Source organism: Sorex fumeus, unplaced genomic scaffold, assembly GCF_029834395.1.
Source record: "Sorex fumeus unplaced genomic scaffold, SorFum_2.1 ptg000038l, whole genome shotgun sequence".
NCBI lineage: Eukaryota > Metazoa > Chordata > Mammalia > Eulipotyphla > Soricidae > Sorex > Sorex fumeus.
Window position 1 is genome coordinate 13,095,425 of NW_026606095.1, and position 15,594 is coordinate 13,111,018.

The window sequence follows — 15,594 nt, forward strand, 5'->3', positions numbered from 1 at the left end:
GTTTACTAAAATTTACTAAATTTTTTAAAATTTAGTAAGTTTCGTAAATTCTCCTCACTTTTACTAAAACTTACATTTGTAGGATCTTTCTAATTCATGTAAAGTTTTAGTGTATTCAGCACAAAATTATCCATATTAATTTTAACTTTATGCCGGTAGAAAAAAGATACATACTTTTGAAAAAATTATCAACTTGTCATTGGTTTACAATTTTGTAGAATTTCTGGAGTTCATTTAGTTCTACTCATCTATGTGTGTATAAGTGTGGTCACCTCCATATTTAAAAAGTGGAAACAATCAATCTATCTATGATGAATTGTAGCATTATTTAAATAAGAAAGAGTTCTGGTAGGTGGTTCCTGTAATTCAATGAGAGAAGGTCCCACGAGTCAGGAGTTAGAACAAGAAGAGGTATTTATTCATAGTGGTGATCAGGCACCACACAGGAAATTTCTGTCCTATAATACCAGTTAACAAAGATTTTGCAAATGAAACCATTTTATGTTTGGCCAATGCATCTAGGTTGACTGAAATTTAAATTAGGTTTTCAAGTCAAGGCACCACAGTTCTATAACCACTGGTCTTCAGGAAAAGAATTTTATTAGGATTTCATAGGAGGTAGCTTTGAAAGAAAAAAAAATGTACTTAGGGGAAAAGGTGGCAAAGTCTTCTGGATTTCATCTTGAAACAGAGAAAATGGGGTGCTTCCCCGAAAAACTACCATATTCAAACACATCCGTGGGTCTGTGTTTATGTATACAGGGAACAAGAATGTAAGACTAGATTAAAAATAACTGTGGCGTAGGATCTACTATTATAGAACACAGACAAGAATGAAAGGGTGGTTAAACCAAATGAATGTGAACAGCATCATCCTTTTTATCCAACATAAACTAGCAATTAAAAAGATATTTTAAAAAGACTTATAATAAACCATTTCCAGTGACTCAGACTGAAAGAGATGAAGTGTAGTGTTTAAACTCTGATCATTTAGAGAATATTTGCTTCGGGGGAAAAGTTATAGAAAATGATGTGGAAATTTTTTAAAGAAATTTTCTTTTATTATTATTTAAAAACGGGTGTTTATTATGGAAATTGTTAAGTAGCAAAGAGAACACATAACAGAGCAAACAATCTAAAACTCCAGTTTTCAGGACAAGTTTGTGTATATTATTACTATAATTCTTCTTGTCTCTGTTAGTATGGAGTTGGTGGGAGAGAGGGGGTGGCCATCCCCAGCTGTGCTCAAGGCTTACTCCTGACTGTGCTCAGGAATCACTCTTGGTGGCGCTTAGGGCACCATTTGTACTGCTGGGGACTGAATCTGGTTCAGCTGAATGCAAGGCAAGTGCCTTATCTGCTGTACTATCTTTCCAACCCATTCTCTATTTTTAAAAACAAAGGTGAGAATCAGGGGCTGGAGTCATAGTACAATGGGTAGGGCATTAGCCCTGCACACAGCTGACCCAGGTTCAATCCCCCCGCATGCAATATGGTCCCCCAAACACCACCAAGAATAATTACTGAGTACAGAGGCAGGAGTAACCGCTGAGCACTGCTAAGTGTGGCCCCAAAATGAAATAAATAAATAATAAAATAATTAAATAAATAAATAAATAAATAAAACAAAGGTGAAAATCTACTAAACTCTGCTTTTGTTTATACATGCTGGCAATGACACACTTCAGATGTAAATCACTTTTCTTCACAGAATTCCCTTTAAAGTAACCTTGCTCTAATATAACACAGGCATCCATGTTTGCCTTTGGATGAATTAGGTCTGTTTTGACAGGAATATTAAAAAATAAAGAAACCTTTAACTTCTTACTTGTGGGCAAATGGAATTTTTGAGTTCTGAGTGAGATTGTTTTTTTTTCTTGGAACCCAAGCACTGGTGGGAAACACAGAGTTGTCTAAATTTTTTAAGCTTCTATACACTACATGGTCCAGCGGTTCTCAGATGCGGCAGAGGTGAAGCGATCAATCTTTTCCTTTGTCTTTTAAAGCATGATACTTTAGAAAGTGAGAGAGGAATGAATGACAAGTTTCAGGCCAATGAGAGCCATAATTTGAAGAAAGCCCTGCATATGCTTGTCTACACAGTCAGATTGCTGAGGGCAGTGGGTCAATTGTGGTGCTGTCACGTTGAGGGAGGAGGTTCTTGTCTCCCTTGGTCTTCCGTATCTTGGGGGAAGACCAAGATATCAAGGGTATCTGCAATGCCAGCAAGAGACAGACGAAGCCAAACGGACAGTAGAGACATCAGTTCCTCAACAAGCCAATGGGATCCATGACAGATTTACTGACACAGCAACCAAACAAAGGGTGATGAGAGAACAAAACCCCGTGCAGCCCAGAGCTCATCACTTCCTTACATCCCAAATATCTCACACCCTCTGTTTCTCATATACACTCATGTGACTGGAGGAAGATTAAGATGGAGGAAGTGCTCATAAAGAGTGGGTGTTCTCTCCCGGAAGGGAGCATAACGTGATGATCACCATAACCATGCTGCCGGACTCTGCGCCAGGCTGTTTCACTTGGAGAGCCCCAGAGGGGAGCAGGTGAGAACGCTCTCTGCCCCAAGGGACCCAGCCGTGGCAGCCGAAAACCTCCAGAACTCAACCGCTACCATGCTGATGGCCACTTTCCACATGCTCAGGGCAAGTCTGCCCACTAGTGAACCTATTCCTGGACACTTCATAGAACACACCCTGCTCATACTCCAAGATTACTGCACCACAGTACGATTATTTTTATATTATATTTTATATGAATCATCATGAGATAGTTACAGACTTACAAACTTTTGTGATTACGTTTCAGTCATACAATGATCTAATATCCATCCCTCCACCATTGCCACCACCACTGATCCCAGTATCCCTCCTGCAAGGGCAAGCTGTTAAAACACAGAGACAGAGAGACCCTTTCATGGGCATATTTAAAGTTTGTTTTCTGAAGTTTTAACCCATTGCTAAAAAAAGCTGTGAGTGTCAGTTTTCAAAAATGAAATTTATATAAACATGTAGATTGTATCCCAATTCTATTGCTTATAGCACAGCAGAAGGGCATTTGCCTTGTGCGTAGCCAGCCTGGCCGAGCCAAGTTCGATTCCCCCCCCCCACTCTTGGAGAGCCTGGCAAGCTACGGAGAAAATTCAATATGCCGAACACAGTAACAAAAAGTCTCACAAAGGAGATGTTACTGGGCCCGCTTGAGCAAATCGATGAACAATGGGAGGACTCTATGGGGAATATATTTCCATGAATTTGGCCAACTGATGTATCATGTTATGTGGTCACACAATAAATTTAGAAACCTGGACTATTTTGAAACTAAGAAATGTGGGAGGCGGGGTCTAAAGGTACGGTACTTGCTTTCCATGTGTTTGACCCAGATTCTATCTCTGACACCCCATATGACCCCCTGAGCCTGCCAGTAGTGATCCTGGAGCACAGAGCCAGGATGCCTACCTGTGTATGGCCCTGAGCACCACCAGTGTGCCTACCCCACAAACAATAAACAAAACACAAATAAAACTTTAAGAAGGTATAAATATCATCATCTCCCGTCAAGCCCACAATTTGTCTCCAGGTGCCATCTTAGCGCACCAACAGCCCTTAGGCCCAGTGACTCCCAATTGAATCCCAAAATGGATTAGTGCCATCCAGAGATGTCTCTGAAATCCAACCATTTACAACTTAGAAATTTACATTTACAATCATGACCAGGCGAGCTCTCATGATATTCAAAAATAAAAACTTTTATGGATTTAAAAAAAAATTAGGTAAGGGTGACTGTGGTCCAATTCTGTAGATACAGTGAAAATTAAACTTTAAATATATGAACAACAGGTAAATGAATTATTTGTAATCAATATATTTCACTGGTAAGTAGTTTACAAACAAAATCTGAAATAGCAATAAAGGTTAAATGTAAATTGCTAGTACCCAGAGGGTAAACTGAAGAAATGATTTCTACAGAACAAGTGGAATGACTGGACAAACAGATAAATTTGAAAAAATAAAAATATGAAGCTACTAAAAAAAAAATGAGCAGTGGAAATTAAATTATCTAGCGTCTGGCCCTGGCAGGTAGGCTTGAATGGTAGTGGGAAATTTCAAGCAAAATATAATACTCAAAATTAGAGAGAAAGTATTGGGGAAATTATCTGCCATTGATGCAGGGTAAGGACTGGAATGTGTATGGTGGGGGTGGGAGGTATGCAAGGGGGGAGACTGGGGACATTGGTGGTGGAAAATGTGAAATGGTGGAGGGATGCGTATTCCATCATTATATGGCTGAATCTCAAATATGAAAGTTCTGTAACTCTATTTCATGGTGATTCAATTCAAAAAAAGTAATGTGGAGTTCATGCCTAATTCAATCAGCTTAATCAATGGCTAAACAAATAGCAGTACTCCTACATTATTTAAAATATATATATCATCAACTCCCTTATAAAGTTAAAATATTTTTATAACCTGCCAGTCCCTGATGGGGCTGGAGCAATAGCACAGCAGTAGGGCGTTTGCTTTGTGCGCAGCCAGCCCGGCCGAGCCAGGTTCGATTCCTCTGCCCCTTTCGGAGAGCCTGGCAAGCTACCAAGAGTATCTCACCCGCACGGCAAAGCCTGGCAAGCTACTCGCGACGTATGCAATACGCTAAACACAGTAACAACAAGTCTCAAAATGGAGACGTTACTGGGCCAACTCGAGCAAATCAATGAACAACGGGAGGACAGTGTTTCTTTTTGTCCCTGATAAATCTAATTCTTCACTTTGTAAGAGCAGTTCAGCTCCCATTTTAAAATTCTTTGGTATTCCTATTAGAATGAATGCTGATGGATTATGCCCTTATACAGGCCTGACCAGACAAGCTTCAATGTCATCCTAATGTATTAGGATGATGATGGCTATCAAAAGTATTCTGGCGTTATTATGGATTTGTGTTTCTTGTTGTCTTTTTAATCTCAAGATCTTTTATTTCTCTTTAACTTTTATTTGTTTGTCTTTCATCTGGGGGCCTAACCCAGCAGTGTTCGGAGGCTGCTCTGAGCTCAATTCTGAGTCACACCTGGTGATGCTTCACGAACCAGGAATCAAACCCTGGGTCTCGCACACACACAATTGCTCTAAAACTAAGTTGCATACAAGGCCCTTTTTCAATATCTTTATCAAGTATAACATATAAGTTCCAGGCTATATATTCCTATTGCATTTATGGATTTTTTCCCCTACTTATTCATTTGATCATTTCTTTCAGAAGCATTGAGCACCTATTATGTTCTTACTCCTCCTGACTCTCATTAGACCAAAAAAACTCTTCTACTTTTTCAGATTCTGTGCTGAATGTGTGGGAACTACATGACCAAACTTACATAAATTTAGCACAAAAATAAGAGTTGAAGTTTTCAATTGAGGACCTGTATAGTCAAAGGTCAAGGGATGTAGGTTAATAAAAGGAACTCAAAGGATAGAAGTTAAAGGATGGAGATTAATAAAAGGAGAAACTGTTGCTGAATTTCAGCAAAGAGGCAGACAGCAACATGTAGCTACTTAAAGACAGGCTTTTCATCTTGGTTTGTGAGCGTGTGTGTTGTAAATGTGACATGGAGTACCTGAAATGCACATAGACTCCCTAAAGAGTATTAGAGAAAGCTCTTTCTTTCCATTCACCCAAAACAACTTGTGTAAAAATCTTTAAAACTATAACATTCCCAGACTCACAAATAAACCTTGGAAGAGGAAGAGATGCCATAGTGATGCCATAGAGATGCCCCTGGACTGTGCGCCAGGCTGTCTTATCTGGAACAACCCAGAGGGGTACGAGTGAGTCCTACCACCAGCCCCAACAGAGCCCCAGCAGCCAAAAACAACCAGAGCTCAATCACCACCATGCTCACGGTCAAACTCCACAGGCTCGGACTAGCCTCTTCCATGAGTGACTCTGCTGAAAAACCCAGGTATGAAGAATTTATGACTGAAATCTTCAGGCTCTCACGGAGTCGGGAATGGGAAACCTTCCCTCATCTTCCTATTCTTCTGGGAGCCTGGCAGTCATACCCATGAAACTGCCTCTGGTGCCATATAAGCTCATTAACGACCATGATCCAGAGACTCGGAAATAAACCTTAGAAGAGAGCAACACACTTCAGAGATGCCTCCAGACCCCAAAGCCACCATGCAGTAAAAAATTTAATTCTAACTGTATCACCCCATTTGGTAGAAGCAGACAAAGGATCTCTGTTTCTGGCCCCATTGAGCCTGGAGTCCAAGGTCACAAAGTTCCGCTTTACCTGGTTCTGTGGGGCTTCACTCATGCATGAGACTCGGCCCAAGCATCCGAAAAGCAGCCTGAGTGTGGCGGCGGCTGGGTAGTGGAGGCTTTGATGATGACATCATTCTAATAACACCAAGGTAAAGGCCCTCCCGTTGATCGTCGATTTGCTCGAGCGGGCCCAGTAACGTCTCCATTGGAGACTTTGTTGTTACTGTGTCTGGCATATCGAATACTCTCGGTAGCTTGCCGGGCTCTCCGAGAGGGGCAGAGGAATCGAACTCGGGTCGGCCATGTTGGCCGCTTGTAAGGCGAACGCCCTACCCGCTGTGCTATCGCTCCAAACATCAGCCAAATGGCACAGATGCTGGCCGACTTCGACAGTGAGTGTGGAAAGGTCGAACTGCAGCTGAATCTCAACAAGACAATGTTCATGAAAAATGAACTAGTCCCTGATGGTCCATTTGCTCTCAAAGGAATGAACATCTCTGAATGCAGCAGCTATGTGTACCTGGGTCAAGAACTCAACATGAGGAACGACTTGGCGCCAGAACTGCACAGGAGGAAGACAGTGGCGTGGAATGCCTTCAAGAGCATCAAAGAAGTGGTTAAGAGGATGAAGAACCTCCGGCTCTAGGCACATCCTTTTGACTCCACCGTTCTTCCTGCACTAACATATGCCTCAGAGTCCTGGGCCCTACGAAAACAGTACTAGACCACTATTTGGATCACCCAAAGAGGAACCGAAAGAGCTATGCTTCGATTATCATGCTTCACTCAAGTGAGAGAAGGAATCCGGAGTTCTGACCTGACCTCTGTCAATGATCAAGAATCAGGGACACTGTCTCGTTTGCCAAGGTGTCAAAAATCAGATGGGCCGGACATGTAATGTGATTTAGAGATTACTGCTGGAGTAGGACTGTTACTGACTGAATCCCACAGGACATCAAAAGGATGCATGGCCGCCCACCTACAAGATGGTCAGACTTCTTCGTCAAAACCCTGAACAAATGGCTTGAGGCTCTTTGTGTTCCTGGAGCGAGCAGATGCCATTGGGCTACACCAGCACACTACAGGGACAAATGGAGATGTAACTGGCGCCCACTCGAGCAAACTGAAGATCAATGGGATGACAAGTGATACAAGTGATCACCCTATTTAAAATCTTAAAATTCCTGGAGAGACAACTCATACTCTATGCTACTGACATAACCAAGAATAACACACCACATTTGATGGATTGTAAAGTAGAAGGCAACCAATCTTGGTTAAAATATCACTGTCACTGTCACTGTCCTCTGGTTGTTCATCGACTTGCTCAAGCGGGCCCAGTAACGTCTCCATCGTGAGACTTGTTGTTACTGTTTTTGGCATATTGAATATGCCACAGGTAGCTTGCCAGGCTTTGCCCTGCGGGCGAGATACTCTCGGTAGCTTACCGGACTCTCTGAGAGGGGCGGAGGAATCGAACTCGGGTCGGCCATGTTGGCCACTTGCAAGGCAAACACCCTACCCGCTGTGCTATCGCTCCAGCCCAGTTAAAATATATATGTATGCGTATATTTATAATATCTTATGATATGTCATATCATATCATATTATATCATAATATACAATATACATACATATCATCGATTTGCTCGAGCAGGCCCAGTAACGCCTCCATTGGAGACTTTGTTGTTACTGTGTCTGGCATATCGAATACATATCATAATATACAAAATAAAAATATTTATCTTAGCACACATGGCTCAACCTTTAACAACATGTTAGTAATCTCTTATACAAGGACTTAATGGCTCCAGGGTGAGATACAACAATCATCACACACTTTCTTCTAAGGAAACTTTTTTGGATCATTTTTAGTGGATTAATCACAAAAAGCAATGCAAAATAAATTATTTTATTTACCTGCTTTGGGGTCAGGTTTTGCGTGTCAGGGAGAAAAATTCGCAATGTGGTGGGAAGATGTAAAGGTGGTGAATTTGGTCTTGGAATATTGAATGTAGTAAATTATTGTGAAAATGAAAAAAATTATTACATTCCCTATCCCACGATTATCACATAATCATTGTCTTCCTTTTGTGTGTTGGGGAGACAGAGGAGATAAATTTCCCAGGGTCTTTTACTTTGGCTTAAGCAAGAGAGAGAAGTAATTAAAGTTACAAGTATATATAATTAACCTGAACCTTAAAACTCTTTATCGCCATGGAAACTAGAGCATGAGTGTCACCATGGAAACTGGAATTTTTTTACTTTAAATTATCATCACTTATTACTATATGTCTCTTTGGTTACAGAGGAGGTAACTAAAGATAAATAAATAAAACTTGAGGGTCAAAGAGATGAGACAACAAGCTGAGGGCATTCAATGCATGCATGCACATAGGTATGGGTTTAATCCCCAGCGTCACATGGCACTCTGAACAACACTGGAAGTAGCTACCAAGCACTGCAAGATGTGACTCCAGAACAAAAATAAAATAACTTTTCTTATACAAGAAAATATATCAAGGGAAAGTTTGGTTGTTTGGGACTTTAGTATTCCATTATTTTAGTAAGGGACAATATATTCCAAGGGAATATTTTGTCTCAACTGAGAATTTCTGATATAATCACCTTCTGCTATGACTTCATAAGTGCTACAGGAAGGTACAGGAAAGGTAAACTTTTACCCAAAGCATCTCTCATCCAGAAATATCAAGGTCTGGGGAAAGTTCTGTGGCTCCCTATCCACCGTGCCAGTTTCATGGAAGATAAGACTCCTTAGCAATATTTTATTCCATAAAAAACTAGGGATAGCCCTAAAACTATTCTGGACAAATCACTTTATTGTGTCTGTTACTTGAAACTGCTTTTAATATGTGGTAAAATTAGACATAATTATATGACCATGTGAAAGAAACAGAGAAATCATCCAAATGTTTAAGCTATTAAATCCAGAGTGAATTAGATTTTCTTTTAGTTACAAACTTAATTTTGCTAAGCCATAGTTTTAGTATCTTAATTGAAAATGCACCCAAATGGTGTTCTATTGTAGGGGCTTATTGATAGAATTTTTAAGTGACTGGCAATAAAAGATTAAAATTCAATTAAATTTTAAATAAGTCAATAGAGATATATATTATATATCATCCATATACATACATATTAACCAAACCATATAAAACAAAATGATTAATTAATTTTCAAGTTTACATTTTTGAACTTATTCAATTTTTGAAAGGATGGGCCCCAGTGACTGGGTGGATATAAAACAAAACTTAGGATTCCTCTTTCATAAGCAGCTCAGAGCAATGCATGTGTTTCACATCTTACAACTGCATCACATTGACCATGTAGGCATGTTTTATAGTGTCACAATGAACAAGTACTAGCCTAATACTCTTAGAGGAAACACAGGATTAGGTTCCTGAGTCTCTGCTCACAAAAAAATTTGTTTTATTCTTGTAAAATTTGTATTGACCAATCAATAAATTGTTTTTTTTAAAAAACCTGGTTTTTAAGTAGTTATATGTAATAACTACATATCCTTACTTAGGATCTCCTTGTTTCATTAGCATTAAACTCACAGCAGCAACTAGAGTTCATACGTCAGTGGAGCCATGTAACCCATGTTTTCTTTCTAAAGGGCACATCACAATCTTCTTGAACTTCAAAACTCTAGAAAGCACTTCAGCATTATGAACTCTAGAAAACACATCAGCACTTTGCTTGGAGACCATCTTAACAATGAAATAACCAACAACAACAAAAGTCCCAAAATGTAAATTTTGTGGCAATGAATACAGGTATACATTTATGTCAATTCATATGAATAGACATTCTTAAAAACGGGTTAGTAGGTGGTTTCAAGGCTGTGTGAAATCAAAAAGTGTTATTTCTCAGTGGGTGCTTCTCTGGCATAGCAATTCAGGAGGGCATCTTGGAAAAGGAGCTTGGTGATCCATGACTTCTTATTGCAATTTTATACTTTAGAAGGGTGTACTGCCAGGACTCTGGGCAATAAAAATTTGGGGACCTCTGGAGATGTTGCCTGTCATTCTCATGCACCACATCACTGAAAACTGTGACAAGAACATGAGAGTTGAAACATAATAACAGACTATTGCTTTCTTTATATTCTACTGTGAATGTGGTCCCAGGTGGTCCCATCAATGGCCAAGACCCAGAGACTATAAAACCCAGCTCCCAGAAGAGAACAGTGCAGAGTCTCCTGCCCCTGCGCCTGGCTGTCCTCACCGGGGCCCCTTGGAGGGGGGCAGGTTGAGTTTCCCTCCCCACCCCGAGCAGAGCCCCGGCAGCCGAAGACCTCCAGAACCAGCCACAGCCATGCTGAGACCACTCTCCACACATCCGGACAAGCCTTATGCATGAAGGAACCGGTAGAGGAACCCAGGCATGCGGGTCCCAGAGCTGAGATCTCCAAGCCTGCTCAGATCGGGACTGGGCCTTCTCCACCCAGATCCCCCATCTTCCAGTAGGTAGGCATTACACCCACCAGGTGCCGCTGGCGCCAGGTGGTCCCATCAATGGCCAAGACCCAGAGACTATAAAACCTAGCTCCTGGAAGCACATGGCCGCATTTGCGACATCTTATTATCTCGTTTTTACTTTGGAGGACCCAGCAGGCTACCGAAAGTATCCTGCCCACACGGCAGAGTCTGGCAAACTTCCCATGTCATACTCAATATGCCAAATACCAGTAACAATGATAGGTCTCATTCTCCTAGCCCTGAAAGAGCATTGAATATGGCTCTTCTAAAATCTCAGGGCTAGGAAGAAGGAGACGTTACTGGTGCCTGCTCGAGGCAATCGACGAACAACAGGATGATCGTGATTGTGATCGTGATCGTGAATGTGCAGCTGGGAGGGTGGGTTGGGTGAGAGAGAAGGAGTAACTCAAAACTCACCCTCCTCTGCATATGTCTGTAAGTAATCACAAGAGCACTACAACTACTGATTGGAGTTACACATAAATTTTAGCAGATGCAAGTTCACAAATACAGAATCCATGAATGGTAATGATCAATTACATTTGCCCATTCTTTCTGACAACCCTCAAAAAGAAATGGGTAGAAGAGAAGACACTTACCTTGCACACATCTGAGTTCAATCCCTGGCACCCAAAATAGTCCCCAAGCCCTTCAGGAGTGATCCCTGAGTATCAGCAGGTGGTGTTCAAAAATTAAAACCACCACCACAACAAAGATGCCATGTATTTTTCTGAAGCGTTATTGCTACTATTCCACTGCACTTATCTGTTCTCTTTGGTGCACCTGTGAGGGTACCTAATCTTCTTTTGAAACTCTGCTCAGAAACACACACCACACACACACACACACACACACATACACACACACACCCCACGTTCTCTGGTCACCTTTGCTCTCTTATACTCATCTCTATTTTTCACAAATTATATTTATAGTGAATTTATTGACATTTTTTTATTGGCATAAGGAATTCCTTGAGATCAATGGTTATGTCCTAATCTCTACTATGCTTGCTTTGTGACAGTCTATATGTTAAAATATATTTCACCAGTTCTCAAGTTTTCCAGTATCTTGGCAGTCACACCCACAACCTGTCCTGGTGCCATATAATTTCATTAACAGCCAAGATTCAGAGACTCTGAAATAAAGCACCCAAAAGAAAGCGACATAGGCCTTACCCCTGAGTGAATCTGCTCTATAATCACATTCTAAATTTCAGAATTCCTGGAGCAACCTCTCAGACTCTACCCCACTGATGTACCAAGAGAAGTACACATTTGTTTGGGTTTAACATACATGCCTGTAATCTCTTATACAAAAGTTTAAATGGCTCCAGGATGAAATAAAATAATCTTCACACACTTTCATGGTGCCGGGAAGGTGCATGGTAGTGGGGTTGGCGTTTTGATATTAAATGTAATGAATTACTGTGAACAACGTTATAAAAATAAAATTAATTTAAAAAAAGAAAAGAGAGGAGCTGGAGAGATAGCCCAGCTGGTAGGGCATTTGCCTTGCACACGGCCGACCCAGGTTCAATTCCCAGCATCCCTTGTGGTTCCCTGAGCACTGCCAGGAGTAACTCCTGAGTGCAGAGCCAGGAGTAACCCCTGTGCATCACCGGGTATGACCCAAAAAGAAAATTAAAAAAACAAAAGAGAGAAACAGATCAGAAATGACACAGATGTTAAAATTGCAGCCAAGAACAATAAGCAATTTCTGATCATTGTTTTCCAAAAACAAAAACAAAAAGTATTTCACAGGCAGTAACTTGTTTAATTTTGCCATAATTCTACACTTACAGGAAACTGGAGCCTACAGTTTTCATCATTAAGTAATTCTAAATAAATAGTTTGGCCATCACATATTAACTACTTGCTATTTTCCCAGGCATTGTGTAAATAGACCCTGCTTTTAGACAAGCAAATACTTGTCTCAAAATGTGGTTCCAGGGGCTGGAGTGATAGCACAGAGGGTAGGGCATTTGCCTTGCACGCAGCCCAATCCGGTTTCGATTCCCAGCATCCCATATGGTCCCCCGGGTACCGCCAGGAGTAATTCCTGAGTGCATGAACCAGGCGTAACCCCTGTGCATCACTGGGTGTGACCCAAAAAGCAAAAACAAAACAAAAAAAAATGTGGTTCCAATTTGGGGCAAATATCCTCTACTCTCTACCTGACTTGTTGGGATCTCTGCTGGCCAGGGTGCTAGTTACCATAGACCTAGGTGAGTACTTGGGGCAGCTGGAGACTGCGCAGACTCCCAACCCTCATCCCACCCATCACATCTCTCCTTTGAAGATGTTTCTCTTTCCTTCCCTTTCTCCTTCCCACTTCGCTCTATTCGTTTCCTTTCTTGACTCTTTTTACTTCTTTCTGTCCTTTCTACGTCTTCCTCTCTCCTTCCTCTTCCTCCCCTCTTTTTCCTCTGTTTAATCTGTCTACCTCTCTTCTTCTGCATATATTCTTTTCCTCTACTGTCCCATTGCTCTCTCTCTCTCTCTCTCTCTCTCTCTCTCTCTCTCTCTCTCTCTCTCTCTCTCTCTCTCTCTCTCTCTCTCTCTCTCTCCCCTAGGGCCCAGGAACACAGAAAAGTTTGCTTGCTCACCAGGAGTCCACCAACACGCACTTGGAGTATTTCTTGTCGCGGGAGCGGAGGGTGAGGGAGCCCTTGCGTTCCAGCAGGTCTGTAGGTCCTGCTTCAAACCAGTATTGCCTAGCACAAGAAGTGTCACAGCTATCCATGTGGCAGCGCTCCAGGCACAGACCTCGAAGAAGTTCCCTTCGCCTTTCTGTGCTCCCTGACCTGCAACCAACCAAGAGTCTGCGTCTCTCGTCGCCTAGGCAACCGGGGGGCGGAGCCAATGGCGAGGAGGAGGCGCAGGAGGGGCGGTGCCCTCCATCGCCGCACCCCTTGCCTTGCAGGACCCTTTGGTGATGAATGACTACACTTCCCAGAATGCAACACAGAGAGAGAAGCTGGACCCCCTCGACTAGGGAGAGAGAACTGCATCCTGGGACCTGCATCTGATCCTGCAAGTGAAGGTAAGAAATGAAGAGGTTTCTGGTCAGCTTAGGGCATAGAAGGGCCACCGTGATCAGTCCAAGTTGTCCCTAAGGAAGTTCTTTGCATATCCAGCATTTCCTGCTGCTACACGTTCTTAGGGGTTATTTGAGTTTCCTTATAAGGGAGCAAGAGTAGTCATCAAACTTGTGTTTCCATGCCTCTTTTGCAAACCACGGCACCCAAAAGGAGAGAGAACAAAAGAGAATGCCCTGCCATAGAGACAGGGTGGGATGGGGGGTGGGGGGTGGGATTATACTGGGATCAGTGGTGGTGGAGAACGGGCACTGGTGAAGGGATGGGTATTCGATCATTGCATAACTAAAACCCAAACACAAAAATTTCTAAGTCTACAACTGTACCTCATGGTGTTTCACTAATAAAAATTATAAGAAAGAAAGAAAGAAAGAAAGAAAGAAAGAAAGAAAGAAAGAAAGAAAGATATGTCATGTCTATGCTCTTTTGAATGAAATTATTCGGCTAAAAAATGTCAGAAGATGTTGAGGCCTGCAGGCCCAAGTTCACTCAGATTCCTTAAATCTCATTTAAAGAGCATTCAACTGCAGTTATTACATGGCATTTTTGTCTTTATGGATTTGGAGGGCTTTATTTTGTTTATTGTTTTGGGGTCACACACAGTGGCCCTGAGGGTTTGCTCCTGGCTCTGCGCTCAGGAGGCCACAGGGAATGTCTGGAGGAACTCAGGGGACCACAGCCAAGGATCAACCTCAGCTTGGCTGAGTGCAAGTCAAATATCCTACCCACTGTACTATTTCTCTGGCACCCTAACCTTGTCTTTATTATCCATTTAAAGTACCATAACATGACTATTGTCTGTCTACAGATTCCTCACTGCTTTCAAGATTTTTTTGTTCAAAGCTCTTTGTGATGAATATATTTTAACATATTTTAATATGAAATACAGACTTCTAAATCAGAAAAAAAGGTGGCAATTAACTGGATGTGTTACCAGTGATAATGATAGTTTTGTAACTATATAGAGTCTTTTCAAGGTCATTAATAAAGCTTTGTGTTATGTGCCTATGAGATCATTGATCCCCAGCACACGAGCTATTGGTGTGTTTTTCAAATTTCATAAACCAAGGAAATATAGGGCTGAAAGCAGTGTCTTTTATTTAGATCAATCTTTTCCATATCCTGTCATTGGGATTAGAAAATCAGAGCTTACATGGCTGGAACAGATTTTTCTAAGTGCAGGCTGACAAGTTCAGGTAGTGGTAATCTTGTCACTGAGCCTATTGTATAACTTTGTTCTTTATTTGCATTAATAAATCATTAAAGAAGACTCACGCAAGACAGCAAACCAGAAGCAGATGTTATACAGTAATATATAAATAGCCATAGAGACAAACTTCTTTACTATTTCCTTTCATATTTTCACAGACTTCTCATTTCCCAGAAGGTTCCCAGCTCAGGGTCTTTCCAAGTTTTCCTCGGCATATTCTCCCTCCAGACTGAACATTTCGGGCCGGAGCAATAGCACAGCGGGTAGGGCGTTTGCCTTGCACGCGGCCAACCTGGGTTCGATTCCCAGCATCCCATATGGTCCCCCGAGCACCGCCAGGAGTAATTCCTGAGTGCAGAGCCAGGAATAACCCCTGAGCATCGCTGGGTGTGACCCAAAATGCAAAAACAAAAACAAAACAGACTGAACATTTCTTCTCCCTATCAATTCAATTAAGCTGAAACACAATTTTTAATTATGCAAGAAATTTAACTGGTATTATTATC

The 15,594-nt window shown here is 41.6% G+C and overlaps 1 protein-coding gene across 1 annotated transcript in view; it reads right to left on the bottom strand.

Annotated features, from left to right (window-relative positions):
* The window catches only part of CFAP95 (cilia and flagella associated protein 95), a 103,562-nt gene extending 90,039 nt beyond the window's left edge, over window positions 1-13,523 (bottom strand). The window contains exon 1 of the mRNA XM_056118780.1: window positions 13,387-13,523. Coding sequence (XP_055974755.1) covers window positions 13,387-13,523 — 137 coding nt within the window. The remainder of the gene's footprint in view (window positions 1-13,386) is intronic.
* Window positions 13,524-15,594: the final 2,071 nt, after the last annotated feature.